Consider the following 16,081-nt stretch of genomic DNA (forward strand, 5'->3'; position numbering starts at 1 on the left):
TGTACACTAAGTGTAAAAAATATTAATATTCCAAGTATTATAATTACTGTGCATAATGTCATTACTAGTAGCGAATACCTACCAACAAAGTCTGTGGTAATTGTATCCTCTGAAGCAGTTGTGTCCAATATCATTGCTGTGCAAGTGTAACTGCCCATGTCTTCCTCTCCCAGATATGTAAACTGGAGACTACTAGTGTAATTGTTACCACTACCACTGGTTGGGCTGATGGTCACTCTACTATCATTTGTAATTGTGTCTCCTCCCGGTCCCATCCAACTTATCATTACTGAACTCATCTCCACTCCACTAACTGTACTCACTGTACACTGGATATCTTGAGGACTACCTACCATAGCTCCTTGTATAGGACCAGATGGTGTTATACTGACTGTAGGAGTAGGAACTGTAACATCCAGTGTGACACTGCCAGTGGCCATAACTGGTGGACTAGTGTTGATCACTACCTCACACTGGTACACTCTACCATCATCAGTTGTACTCAGTAGTGGGACAGTGTAATTAGCCAAGTATTCATCTGAGTCAAATGATGTAAAAGTACTGTAGACTCTCTCAACCCTCATAAGTTCAGGACCATTGTAAATACTCCACACAAAGTTCACATTACTCATAATGCCTCTCGCTGCAATCATACCACACTCTAGTATTAATGACTGACCAACTACCTGAATATCAGGAGCTATCACTGTAACATTATCAGGCCTGGGAACTGTAAAAAAACAAGAAAATATGCACATTAAGTAAAATAAACATTTTGCTAAAGAGTTTATCATAAAACGTAGTCATTACTGTAATATGAGACATCATTCAGCCATAACCACCAAAGCTAGACATTCTGCTAACATGTCATCCAACGGATGTAGATATTTGCAAACAATGCTAAATTCCCTTTGCTATACTGCAAGCAATTAAGAGTAACACCTTTTCAAACCTACATGCAATAGGTAATGAGTAATGTAATACAAATTTATATCCCAGTAAAACCATATTCAAAATAATTACTTGGCAGTTATTGCATAAGAAATAACTACCATATTGTCCAATACCGTACACAAGGAAATTTTGAAGTCAGAAAAATTTGGCGAGTCGGTTTGATTCGTCTCAGATTTAAATTCGTCAAATATTTATAAACGCCTTTAAAGTACAGGTTTTGTCTACAATTTCTTGATTTTCATCAACATTTTATTTGTCAGATCTGCTGAAGTGTGAATTTGTCAAATTTTTCTTACGTCAAAATTTCCTTGCATATGGTACAGTAAGATGTTTAACATCAAATTTACAAAGTTGGCAATCAAAATGCAGTGTCAGCATAACAAGCTGAATACAAAACCATATACATCAAAATGCTCACAATCTTTTACTAAACCAGTTATATCACAGAAGTAGTAGATATTAACAGTCTTCCTTGGCTGTATATGAAGCCATATATACAAAAACACTGACAGAATTTTACTTGGACATAAATTATATCACAGCAGTCCTCAAGCTTTGCCTCAGACTCATGTAAATAACTATTCTACTCCTGCTGTGATACAGTATAACTATAACATATTGACTCAAGACACACAATAGTGTGTCATGTGGCCATACACATCCAGTACAGGCACGTAACAGAAAAGTGTGCATTTTACAGGAACCAAGACAATGCTGCTTTCACACATCCGTAGCTCGATAGTACCTGATCAGAAAGTAACCATTTTTGTTGTGAAAACTCTCTTAGGGTGGGATACCACTCATTTCAAATTTAAGCTAAATCCGCCCAGCCATCACTGAGATATGCGCCTTCAAAGTTAGTCTTAGTTTTTTTATATTTTTCTTCTTTTTGCAACACTTAGAAAGATCACTATAACTCGTGCATGCTTTAGTCAATTTTCTTCAAATTTGGAGGACAGTAAGAACATAATGCAGTAAAAATGCAATAGCCATTTTGTTTTGTCAAGGCCACAGGGTAAACTACTTGAAGGAATAACTTGAAAATCAGTCTGTACATAGAGTAACCATCATAGTGCAAATCTTTTGTGTGGTTTGACAGGAATAACACTAACAGTCATGGAGTTGCAACAAAAACCTCAACCATGTGTAAAAAGCACACGATTGGGTTTTGTTAATAAAAAATACTGTGCCTAGAGTCTCAGCAGTCATGTGAACAAAAAAATTTAGACAAAAAAACCTAAGAAAACAAAAAAAAAAGTTTGAATAAAGTGAGGTTCAAACATGGGGACCTCTCATACTCTAGCCCAGTGCTCTAACCACTGTACCACTGCATTGCCAGCTACTTTTTATATATTTCATTCATGAAGAAGCCTATATAAATAATACCAGTAAAGGAGAGACCAAACCTGAACCCTGATCCTAACCCTAACTGTAAATTACAAGATGTGTGCCATAAAGTTGAATACTCGGGGCATAGTATATTACACTTGCCAACCCTAGCTCACCTCAAACTCAACAAAAACTTACCTTCATACAACTAGTGTGCAAATTACTGGGTGACTACACCATGACTTTAGCAAAAAAATGTCCAGTTGTGGTGCCGTGACTCTAGTCACAGCATAACAAAAAAAGTATTACTTGCCATACCTACCAGGCAAACTAGTTAATGGAATCAACTGAAAATAGGTAGAGAGGTAAATTAATTTATTTTAGAACAATCTTTCAGTAGTTTACAAGGAATCAGATTAAAAACCACTAAAATACAAAAGTCAACTATGTGTAACAAGTGCGCAATCGAGATACTCTAATAGTGCAGTCACCCTAATAGAACATTCAGTTATGTAATAAGTCTTTCTATTAGGATTTTCAGCTACAGTCAAGTACCATGTAGAGAGTTCAACAACAAACAAACACCCCAGCTACAAAAATGTCACCCTGTAGAGAGTTCAACAACAAACAAATCACCCTGTAGAGAGTTCAGCTATAAACAAGTCATCCTGTAGAGAGTTCAACTACAAACAAGTCACCCTAAAGAGAGTTCAACTGCGAACAAGTCACACTGTGGAGAGTTCAACCACAAAAAAGTCACCCAGTAGAGTGTGCAGCTACAAACAAATCACCGTGTATAGAGTTCAGCTACAAGCAAATCACCCTGTAAGGAGTTCAGTAATAAATTATTCACAATGAAGAGATGTCAGCTACAAACAAATCACCACGTGGAGTACAATCAAATAACCCAGTGGAGAGATCACATACAAACAAATCCAGCCACAAACAAGTCACCTGTAGAATTCAGCTGAGAAAGAATTCAGCTGCAAACAAGTCTCCCTGTAGACCTGTTTGTGTGAATTGTTTGTAGCTGAAATCTCTCACCCTGAAGAGAGTTGAGCCAAAGAATGTCACCCTATGGAGAGATCAGCTACAAAAACTCACCCTGTGGAGAATTCAGCCACAAACAAGCAACCAGTTTAGTAAACAAGCAACCAGTTTAGTAAACAAGCCACCCCCAATGGTGGATACAGGATGAGGAATTTGGGGCAAATTCCCCCCTCCCTCACCTTGTGGAGGAGCAGGCCATACTTGTCTTCTGACTAAAATACTAAACTTTATGTTAAGCCAAGATCAGTTTATCAAACTCATGAAAATTTGCACATTTTACTAGCATTTATTACAAATTCACCTGAAACCAAAGTGAACCAAAGTCAAACTAGCTGTAAAATTGTCACCTAGCACCTCCACACATACTGAGTGCCTCTAAAAATAATTGTAGTTTTGCTGTTGTTTAAGACATTCAGAACCTTTTAAACACCTTTTAAGCCTTCACAGCCATCTGCTGATCTGCAAAGGCCAAAATGGCAAAAAAATCAACAATGAGGCACTACTAAGAGGTGATTTTTGCTGCTTTAAAAATGCAACAATAGCTATTAAACTTTGAAGAGAATCTGGCCGTGGCTCCCCCCAACCACTAAGCCTGTTTGTGCTCCTCTCCTTGCCAACTCCTGGATCTACCCCTGATCCCTTAGAGTATTCAGCTACAAACAAGCCACCTGCTACAGAGTTCAGCTACAAACAAATAACCCTGTAGAGAGTTCAACTACAAACAAGTCACCTGGTAGAGAGTTTAGCTACAAACAAGCTACCCTGTAGAGATATTCAACTGCAAACAAATTCCCATTTGGAAGGTTCAGCCACAAACAAGTCACCCCTGCAAACAAATCACTCTGTGGAGAGTTCAGCTACAAAAATTAACCAGTAGAGCATTCAGCTACCAACAAGTCACTTTGTAGAAAGTTCAGCTACAAACTAATCACCCTGTGGAGAATTCAGTATTAAACAAGTCACCCAGAATAGAGTTCAGCTACAAACCAGTCATCCAGTACAGAGTTCAAGCCACCCTCTAGAGACTTTAGCTACAAACAAGTCACCCGGTAAAGAGTTTAGCTGCAAAAAATTGCCCTGTGGAGAGTTCAGCTACAAACAAGTCACCTGTAGAGAGTTTAGCTGCAAACAAATCACCCTGTGGAGAGTTCAGCTACACACAAGTCAGTTAAGCTACAAACAAATCACCCCGTGAAGAATTTAGCTACAAACAAGTCACCTTGTAGATAGTTCAGCTACAACAAGTCATTCTGAAGAGAGTCCAGCTATACAAACAAGTTACCTTGCAGAGATTTCTGCTACAAGCTAGTCTATACTTGTAGGAGAGAGGACATGTGATAATTTTCATACAGCATCAATTTGTCATCATTAAAGAAAATATCCACAGAACTCAGCTCTTGATGTCTTCCTCCTTTCTGAAGTAAAGAAAAAGACAAGTAAAAGAAACTCCAGAGTCCGAAGCTGGCAACAGGCTGACTTTGGAGTATACAGATACAAAAAGAAGTGATATCTATACCAAAACAGCCAAGCTGTAAAAAAAGGGTGTGGTCTCCAAACAGCCATGGTGAAGAAAGATTTGAAACCAAAAGGTAGTGGCCAAGAAATGACTGTGATGGTAGGTGAATGGCAAAAATTTTAATAATGACAATTCAGGTGAATTTGGTACTGAATCCTAGTGAAACTTGGATAAGGCAACAGAAATTTACTTGAATTATAGCTATTACAATTTTTTGCCACTAACTCATTTTTTGGCCACCACCTTTGATTTCACATATTTGGCTTTTCCGGGCCACACCCATTTTCACAGCTTGGTTGTTTTGGTATAGATGTATAGTAAGTTGAACACAAGAATCCACACACTTACCAGTAATATTACCCAATTCAACCAACTCTGATGCATCAGTTTCAAGGATCCTCACGCCACAAGAGTATGAACCTTCTTCTCCTTCTTCTAAGTAAGCAAATTGAAGGATGCTGGTGAAGTCATTGCCACTATCACTGGTTGGGTTGATGGTCACTCTACTATCATTTCTAATAGTGTCTCCTCCAGGTCCCATCCAACTTATCATTACTGAACTCAACTCCACTCCACTAACTGTACTCACTGTACACTGGATATCTTGAGGACTACCTACCATAGCTCCTTGTATAGGACCAGATGGTGTTATACTGACTGTAGGAGTAGGAACTGTAACATCAAGTGTGACATTACCAGTAGCCATAACTGGTGGACTAGTGTTGATCACTACCTCACACTGGTACACTCTACCATCATCAGTTGTGCTCAGTAGTGGGATAGTGTAAGAGGCTAAGTACACTGTAACACTGTCACTTGAAGAATTGGAACTGACTCCAGTAGTAGTCTGAAGTATTCCATCACTGCTGCTCCACACAATATCCACTCTACTGGTGATACCTCTCACAGTAGTCACACTACACTCCAGTATTAGTGATTGACCAACTATCTGAGTGTTGGGAGCAGTGATACTGACAGTAGGGGTTGGTACTATTAATATAAAGTTGTTAATAGACAACTACAACAAAAATCAATTTTTGTAACTGCATAAAGGAATAAATCACATTATATAGTGGGACACCACAAAAACACCTCAGACCCACCAAACATTAAATGGAATGCATTGAAGCTGTTGTATCTTATGATGTGCTGTATGTTAACATTTGTGATTAAACAGTATACTGTGTCAAACCATACAGATGAAAGAAAATAACAGCCATTCTTTTGCCTGCATCATAAGTACTGTTAACTATTTTAATCAATGATTAGACTACAGGGTCCATATGTTGTCAATAGATTGGTTCATTCTATGTATTTGAATTCTGTCCCCAAAACTTTGAACAATAAATGAAAGACTGATGTGTGTGCATTATGTCTATAATGTGTGCTGTGGTGTGCAACACTTTGTGGCCTGACTTTATATAGTTTGTAATGATCAATAATGCTTGCAGCAGTTTGTATGCAGATAAAATAACATCATTATAAAACTAACAACATATTTTGATTATGTGCCATATAAGATATGTATGACTCCATGCTAGAGTATATCACATCAGTGCAGTTTTCAACACAGATTTAGTTTGAAAATTTACTATGACACTTTTTTTAAAAAAACATTATGCAATGTATGCAGTATATTAATCTATAAAATCTGTTATGTGTACAGTAGACAGACTTTACCAGAAATTCAGCAATGAGTTGAGCAATTACTGTACAATATGCATAAAAATATTAACAACATTACTAGCAGTGAATACCTACCAACAAAGTCTGTGGTAATTGTATACTCTGAAGCAGTTGTGTCCAATATCATTGCTGTGCAAGTGTAATAGCCCATGTCTTCCTCTCCCAGATATGTAAACTGGAGACTACTAGTGTAATTGTTACCACTACCACTGGTTGGGCTGATGGTCACTCTACTATCATTTGTAATAGTGTCTCCTCCAGGTCCCATCCAACTTATCATCACTGAACTCAACTCCACTCCACTAACTGTACTCACTGTACACTGAATATCTTGAGGACTACCTACCATAGCTCCTCGTATAGGACTAGATGGTGTTATACTGACTGTAGGAGGAGGAACTGTAACATCCAATGTGACACTACCAGTAGCCATAACTGGTGGACTAGTGTTGATCACTACCTCACACTGGTACACTCTACCATCATCAGTTGTACTCAGCAGTGGGATAGTGTAATTAGCCAAGTACTCATCTGAGTCATATGATGTAAAAGTACTGTAGACTCCCTCAACCCTCATAAGTTCAGGACCATTGTAAATACTCCACACAAAGTTCACATTACTCATAATGCCTCTCTCTGCAATCACACCACACTCTAGTATTAATGACTGACCAACTACCTGAGTATCAGGAGCTATCACTGTAACATTATCAGGCCTGGGAACTGTAAATAAACAAGAAAACATACAATTTAAGTACTCAAAATGAAACAAATATAATATTAATTTTAGTTAAGAGTTTATCATAAAACATACTAGTCATTGCTGTGTATGACACATCATCTCTGCCATAACCACCAAAGCTTTATACTCTGCAAAGATGCAGATAATTGCAAACAATGTTAAATTCGTTTTGCTATAATCCTGGAAAACTATAAACAATTGAGAACAAAACTTTTTCAAACCTACATGTAATAGGTAATGGATAATGTAATAGAAATACTGTAGACTCCGGTAATTAGGCGCACATGGTTATAATTGCATATTGCCTGTTAAGCGCATATGGTATACTTGTGCTAGACACCTATTTGTTAAACGCATATGGTTGAAATCACCTCTGCAATCTCATACTATATAGAATTGCAGCAAAAATTGTCAGAACGAATCAGACATGTCACAGCATACACGATGCCTTGCCAGGCCCATGTCTAGCAGATACTACCATCTGTAATAACAATAACTGTTGCTACATACCTGACTTCTAAGGATTCTGACTAAAGTAAACTATTTACTAGTGTTCAAATCACTTGAAAGTGTAGTGGGCACAACTAATGTCCTCCTAGCAGAAATTCCTCACTGTAATTCATAAGCATAACAAGCATAGTAAATTTCACAAATAATTCTCAGAAAATCATAAGCGTATGCGCCTAATAACCAGAGACTACAGTATAATAAACATAAATTTACAGTGAGATACGTAGTAAATTGAACACAAAATCCACACACTTACCAGTAATATTACCCAATTCAACCAACTCTGATGCATCAGTTTCAAGGATATTTACAGCACAAGAGTATGAACCTTCTTCTCCTTCTTCTAAGTAAGCAAACTGAAGGATGCTGGTGAAGTCATTGCCACTACCACTGGTTGGGCTGATGGTCACTCTACTATCATTTCTAATAGTGTCTCCTCCAGGTCCCATCCAACTTATCATTACTGAACTCAACTCCACTCCACTAACTGTACTCACTGTACACTGGATATCTTGAGGACTACCTACCATAGCTCCTTGTATAGGACCAGATGGTGTTATACTGACTGTAGGAGTAGGAACTATAGGAATAATATTATGCTATAAAACAGTAATTCACCATTGCAGTGTTCGACTAGACAACATTTTATATAGATTTCATGAGGCTCAAGTAGCAAATAATAACACAGATACATAGATTTTACAATCTACAACTAAAATTTATAGTGTGTTACTTAAACATGTATTGGAGGGAAACTGATTATAAGGTAGCAGTCAATCTGCAAGTAATGTAAGTGGCCCACTGTATTATTGGCACTTTTTGTCTCTTACTATCGGCACTCAAGTTATACATGAGTTTATGGAAAATTCTTGTTGCCTTTCTAGTAATTATCACTGTGGAGTGTGCAAACTGTTTTATTAACTTTCATTGAAGGTAATGCTCCATCATTATAAATCTTAGCCATGACTAAAAACATAGCCATCACTACTTCTTTTTTAGTGTGATTCCATGAGGGAGACCGAGAAAGAGGGCACCATCTTGAAAGAAAAGACTGTTGGCTGTTCCTCCTGTAATGCAATTGCCTAAAAAGCATTTAAGATATACTATAGAGTCAATGGAGGCAGCTATTACGTATGGTAGCAAGTCAAGGAAGTAAAATGAAACCAGCTGTGAGAGAAAATGGAGTGCCAAGATCCATGCTTCAAGGCTGCATCCTTGGAAGGGTTGCACACAGAATAAGACCAGTCTCCAGTTCCAAATCACATTTAAACAAGGCAGAAGAAAAGCAGTTTGCAGAATTTCTCGAGATTACATACTCAATAGAATATGGTAAGACTCAAAAGCAAGTGATGACCATAGTTGAATCCTGTCCAAGAAAAACGTTTGCTGAGGAAAGCAGAAGCATGCAAAGAAGTGAGTTTGGGTGAATACTTGTACCTCTTTAGCCCTGTAAATGTCAGCACAATGGATCTTACTCAGAATATGAAAATACTGTGATTTTCAGACAACCTTAACTGATGTCACTTCAGGTATGACCCTGTCTCATATTGTTGGCCATCCCATTAATTAATTATCCAATACCAACTATTGAAACTATTGAACACTCCCATGGCCATAACAATACTTCTCTGATTGTAAGTACTGTAACAGTAATGCATCATCAGCAGCAAAAACTTCCATTAACACTACTCCATGCTCACATCTCCTTTATAATAATTTTTTGGTACAGTACAATGTACATATTACATTGTTACCTGAAACAGAGACTAGCAATGAGCATGGGGTTGCAAGGACTAATAAGTTTTGAAGGTTGTGAAATTTTATGTAAAGAAAAGGAGGAGAAAGAGAGAGAAAGGCTAGAAGAAAAGAATGAATTTGCTAAAAGGAAGGCCAAAGAAATATCAAAGAAAGGCTGCAAAGATGAACAAAGGGATCAGATGAATCAATAAGAAAGTCTACTGACTGTTTCTCAAACATACATCCTCAACATAAGATTCCTTGTGATTTCAGCAGTGTGTACTTCATCATCATTTGTTACATTGTGTAACCATGATATAAACAACAACACAACACTTTACAGACTAGTTATACAAACATACATACATACATACATACATACATATATATACAACGCTTTGGGGGAGGTAGGGCAATTGAGGTGTGATACACCAGCCTAAATAGGCAATGAATTATGTGTTATCACGGTCACAACAAACTTTACTTACATAATTCATTCAGTATTACTTACATCAACCCAGCAATTTGTGCCCAATTTACCCCAAAGTAATTATGAACAGTTACACAAAAATTGACAAAAATGTGCATAGTAACTTAAGTACATAAATGTACATGATGCAAGCACAGGTACAATATACGGTAACTAGCATTGCAGAGTAAGTACAGTATCTGCAACTAGTGTATTATTATACAATACATATATGCAACAACATATCAACCGCTACTATATATACTAGTGAGACAACATCATTAAATAGCATATAGGCTATTAACTATCAATAATACCCAATGACAATGTACAAAAGGCTTACATATACAAGCCAAGTAGTAACGGACAATTAAGATTAACCATGAGATGAGTAATGCATGTTATCATTGTTACACAGTTACATAATAGCTAGGCAGTCACAGTGAAACAATGAGTGTTCATACACAACAATCATCTATCATGCCAGAACATCAGCCACAACAAGCACTACATTTACTGTGCAAGTAATTGGTCACAGCAATATTGGTCACAACAAATATTGGTCTCAAGCAAGTGAAACATTCATACACAACAGGTAAACAAATCATCGGTCATGCCAACATTCATACACAACAAATGCTACATTAGTACACTGTAGCCACAAAAAGATTCTCGACAGACATCTTCTGTAACATCAACCCAACAAATATTGTGAACACACAGCAACAACACAGACCATAGCAAGCACAGCATGTGCATGCAATAATTGTCAGTCACAACAAACTCAACATTCATGCGCAACAGACATTCATACACAGCAAACATTGATCGCAACAAACTGAACATTCATACACCACAGACATTCATTTGTACCAAACATCGATCACAACAAACACAACGTTCATGCATAACAGACATTCAAGTGAGTCCATGACTAATCTTTGCTCTATCGTACAACTGCTTCAATAACAACACTGTTTAGTGGTGAGAACGGTAAGTTCATAGTTTGATACATTTGAAAGATACACTGCAGAAAAGTTTGTGCTAATAATTGGCAGCTTATGCTATTAATTGTTCTATATTCTAATTGTGCTGGAGAATAGCAACAGTAAGTTAATGTTGCAATTAAATGTGGAATAAATCTTAAGTGATGAAAATTTCTGGTGTATAAATTGTATTGGTCTATAATAACTGAAGAGATGTATTGTGAAGACCATTATGAAACAATGTATGTTTAGCATATATATTTTATTCTGTCTTTCAATGTTGGCCAGGAGAGCTCGTTTAATAAAGTAGTGAACTTATACTATTAAAACTGTAGGCAGAAAACACCCAGCAGGAAGCTTATGCTAAGGCTCTATGGCTAGTATGTACAGCTGTATATGTGTGTTGTAGTGAGGACCCCAGACAAAGCAATATAAGCATCTTAGTTTCTTATGTGTTATACTACACCTGATATACAGTAAAATATTACAGTGCAGAACAACATTTCGGAATGAAGCAGCAACTAACTATTAGATCATTTCTAATTACTTAAAACAATAATTTTAGTAATGGAATGATCATATAACCAAACTTTTACCTGCAACATCCAATATAACACTGCTAGTAGCCATAACTGGTGGACTAGTATTGATCACTACCTCACACTGGTACACTCTACCATCATCAGTTGTGCCCAATAGTGGAAAATTATAAGAAGCTGAATACATTGTGAAATTATTATTCAATGAGCTTGCATTAACCCCTGTAATTATCTCCACATCTCCATCACTGTTACGCCATATAACGTCTACTCTACTGGTGATACCTCTCACAGCAGTTAAGCTACACTCCAGTGTTAGTGACTGGCCAACTATCTGAGTGTTGAGAGCAGCTATCCTTACAGTTGGAGTAGAAACTACAAGTGTATGAACACAATGAATTAGCACACAGTTCCCAAATATCTGCAAGTACAGTATTTTTGGATATGCCCAGGAAACTTGGCATTCTGCTGCAAGAAAATCTCATTTGGAAAATTATGAAGCCCTTAACTACTTTGTATTGAACACAGCACTTAAGCTTCAATGGAAAGGTTCAGTCAATCATAAGATGAAACTAGTGATAAAATAGCCATCACATTTACTGAATGTAAGCTCTGTGATGTCGCATGTTATGTAGAGGCTATGTCCGTGTGGAACAAAATAGCATGGACAATGATGTTTGTAGCTGAAAAATTAGCTATCATTTATAAGTATATAGATCAAACTCACAAACAAATACTACAAAAAATAAAACAAATACATGTACAAAAGACTTGCCAGTCATCAATTATTTGAAAGGAGTGTGTTAAGTAGCATTCATTTATAATATTTGCAATGGAATAATGCATCTTGGACCACTGAAGCATATATACATCATGAATAATGAAGTATGCCTTTCTATCACAAGATGCAGAAATGTGTGATGTATTCAAGCACATTAGCTATACCTTTAGCCAAAAAATGTTTTCAATTGGGAGGGCATTGTGCCAGATGGATAGAAGGATATCAAGCTATACCTACTACAATGTGCAAAGTACACTCAGCGTACGAAGCATATTCTGTGAATACTACCCCACTGGGGACCTGTGAGAAGGCTTAAAGCCTGTGATACAGGGAGTCAGAAACAGATGTACTCTTTCTGTGGAGTCAGGTGGCTTGCAAGGCTACAGCAAAAAAAATCAAAAGTAATCAGTCTCTTGATTAAGTCTGAAAACAAATTTACCTATACTGGCTCTTCTAACTAACAACTATCCATTATTATTATTATGTGTTAGAATAGCTGACTGTTCTATTAGAGTAATTCACTAATTCTTATAGGCACATTGATTAATGGGGTATATACTCTTTGCTAATAGTTTGTTATATGCGCATGTTTACATGTGCATGCGCGTATGTGCCCCACTCACCATGAAAGTTTTCAATTTCTACAAACTCTGACACATCAGTTTCTAGTATCACTACAGTACACACATATATGCCATCATCCTCTTCTGTTAGAAAATCAAATTGTAGAGTACTTGTAAAATCACTGTCATTAGTGGTGGTAGGGCTAATGGATACTCTGTTGCTGTTATTGTTATTTGTGATGAGTCCTCCACCAATCAACATCCAGTTAAATGACACTGAACTGATGTCCACTCCGTTAACTGTGCTAGCTATACACTGAAAGTCTTGAGGACCACCTACTACAGCTCCTTGAATAGGACCAGATGGTGTTATATGTAGAGCAGGAGTTGGAACTAGAATGATAACGATAAATTACTGTAGATAAACGAGAAAGAATTTGCATCAAAATTACAGACCTGTAACATCTAGCATGGTGCTAGTAGTTGCCATAAATGGTGGACTAGTGTTGATCACTACCTCACACTGGTACACTCTACCATCATCAGTTGTGCTCAGTAGTGGGATAGTATAAGTAGCTACATAAACTGCTGAGGTGACCAGTGATAAACTGACATTGATTCCTTCAATTTTTCTATGTTCTTCTCCATCACTACTCCACACTACATCCACTCTACTAGTGATACCTCTTACAGTAGTAAAATTACACCCCATCATTAGTGACTGTCCCACTATCTGAGTGTTAGGAGTGTTTACACTTATGATATAATCAGTAGGAACTATATACGTAGAGGAACAGATGTCAATATCATACAGTACAGTAGTGTACTGTATATTAGGGATAATGAAGGTTTGCACTTTCTCACAAAAGAATGTTGACCAGAAACCAGCTCTACAATACCTTCACGACACCTTGGCAGTATTGGTTAGGTATAACCAAGCCCAAAAGTGTTTCAGTATGACCCGAAACACTTCCAATAGGTTGCTACAAATTTTAAATCAATGAAATTTCCTACTGACTGCCTGACTGCCTTCAGAGCAATGTAACAGATAATGCTAAGGCTATGGGCTTGATTTTTTCACTGTACAGCCCACAGGTGCATCATGCAGTATGTACAATGTATGCTTCATGGACTTACCTGTGTTCTGTGTTATGTCCTATTTATCTTTGCTGACAGTGCAAGGTGTCGATTCATGGTAATGCCGCATGATGGTTTCCCTATTTTGTAACGGGAGTTTCCTGTTGTGACTGCATTGATTACAGAGGTACTTCTTGTAGTGTTCTTCATTTCTAACTCTGTGTAATGGGCTGAACATGGCTAAAACAGGCCACTTCACTATTTCAGTAATTATTAGTTGGGGTGCATGTTCAGATGAAAACAATTAACCTGGTGCCATTCTTTCTTCTAATGTGGTATGTGCAGTCATAAAAATGAAGTAAACAAACAAGTGCAAGGAAAATTTTTTAAAGTTTGATTAGAAAATGGTATGCATAAAATCCTTTGATCTTTGGGAGGTGATGAGGTCTTTAAAATCACTAAGATCCTCATGGTACACTGTAGGCCTCTAGCTATTACTTAGGAATTAAAGAAATAATAAGTAAGGAAACAAAGGAGGTCACCTACACCTTAAGATATACTAGTGGATATTTAATTACTAATTTAAAAATGAGGTAGGGTTCCAACAAGAGACAATGGTAGCTATGAGGGAAAATCTCGACTTGGCATTGTAATAATGTGGGCCCACTGCTACAATGCCAAGTAGGGATTTTACGTCATATTGTAGTTGTGCCATCATTTTAAATTAATTGTTATTGCACTAGTTCATTACACTTTTCGTTATAGCATACTGTAGCTATAAAATACACATGTGGCTGTGACTGTTGTATTAGAGTATTGTGATCTCACTGAAAAATAATACAGGTTTTGATGATTAAATTCTATATCTGGCCGCCTGTAAGTGTTTCTTGTTTTTAATGCTGTATTTGATGTTGAATGGAGTAAGACTATTCTGATTTGTTGTGTATGATATTTCTATGATGGTTTAGCACTTTTAGTGATGTCCGTCACTTTAGGGGGAATGCTACTAAACAGCTGATCGATATACACAATCTGTTTATCAGTATTATGCTCTGCACCTATTCAATTCAAGGTTAGGGAAGCTATTATACCATAAAATTTCTAACCTACTGGATTTCTATACTACTGCATACAATATATAGTGACTCAGATGGCCATTTGCAAATATCCTTTGAAACATCCACAAAACCATATTGGTATTGTAGAAGGTTAACACATTAAAAGAAGCATTAACATGTTTGTATGTAGAATAATGACTATTACAGCATGTGGTACACATTCACAACTACGCATAAACTTTCACATACCTGTAAGGTTATTAATTTCAATGAAATCTGATGCACCAGCTTCAAGTATCATAACATTACAAATGTATGTGCCACCATCTCCCTCCATCAGGTAAGCAAAGTCAAGAGTACTGATATAATCAGTACCATCAACCATAGTAGGATTGATGGTCACTCTACTATTATTTGTTATAACTTCTCCTCCAGGTCCTGTCCAAGTGACCCTGACTGCATTTAACAGAACTCCACTAACTGTACTAGCTGTACAGTGTATCTCTTGATGTGTACCCACCAGATCTCCTTGTAATGGACCAAATGGGACAATGGCAATTGAGAGGGTAGGAACTATAAGAAGAAAAATTGTAAGTAACTATGTTAAAATGTTCATACAATTACCAGTGACATTTAGTGTGATATCATCAGACGACATGGCTGGAGGATCAGAGTTGATTATTATCTCACACTGGTATGTTCTATCTTCATCATCAGTGTTCAGTTGTAGGACATGTGTAGCTGAATACACTGGTAAATTATCTTGAGAGGGTATTCCACTGACTCCGATAATGCTGTTTAATATTACACCATTACTGGTCCACACAATATCTACACTGCTAGTTACACCTCTCACACCAATTCCACTACACTCTAGTATTAGTGATTGCCCAACTATCTGAGTATCATCAGCAGTCATAGTCACATTATCTGGATCAGGAACTAAGGGAGAGAGCAAATAAACTGAATTACTGTGTTCAAATAAATGAACAAATTTAATATCATACCTGTACTATATCTATACTAAATGTTAAAGTTCCTTAAAATATACATGGTTACATCCTTTGGTACTGCAAATATTCAC

At 37.0% G+C, this 16,081-nt stretch overlaps 1 protein-coding gene across 1 annotated transcript in view; it reads right to left on the reverse strand.

Annotated features, from left to right (window-relative positions):
* LOC136258264 (uncharacterized) overlaps window positions 1–16,081 on the reverse strand; it is a 41,866-nt gene that overhangs the window by 22,486 nt on the left and 3,299 nt on the right. The window contains exons 5-13 of the mRNA XM_066051598.1: window positions 15,622–15,939; window positions 15,247–15,570; window positions 13,319–13,639; window positions 12,923–13,255; window positions 11,576–11,893; window positions 8,044–8,367; window positions 6,611–7,258; window positions 5,198–5,839; window positions 83–730 (exon numbers count right to left, since the gene is read on the reverse strand). Coding sequence (XP_065907670.1) covers window positions 83–730; window positions 5,198–5,839; window positions 6,611–7,258; window positions 8,044–8,367; window positions 11,576–11,893; window positions 12,923–13,255; window positions 13,319–13,639; window positions 15,247–15,570; window positions 15,622–15,939 — 3,876 coding nt within the window. The remainder of the gene's footprint in view (window positions 1–82; window positions 731–5,197; window positions 5,840–6,610; window positions 7,259–8,043; window positions 8,368–11,575; window positions 11,894–12,922; window positions 13,256–13,318; window positions 13,640–15,246; window positions 15,571–15,621; window positions 15,940–16,081) is intronic.

This window comes from Dysidea avara, chromosome 1, assembly GCF_963678975.1.
Source record: "Dysidea avara chromosome 1, odDysAvar1.4, whole genome shotgun sequence".
Classification (NCBI taxonomy): domain Eukaryota; kingdom Metazoa; phylum Porifera; class Demospongiae; order Dictyoceratida; family Dysideidae; genus Dysidea; species Dysidea avara.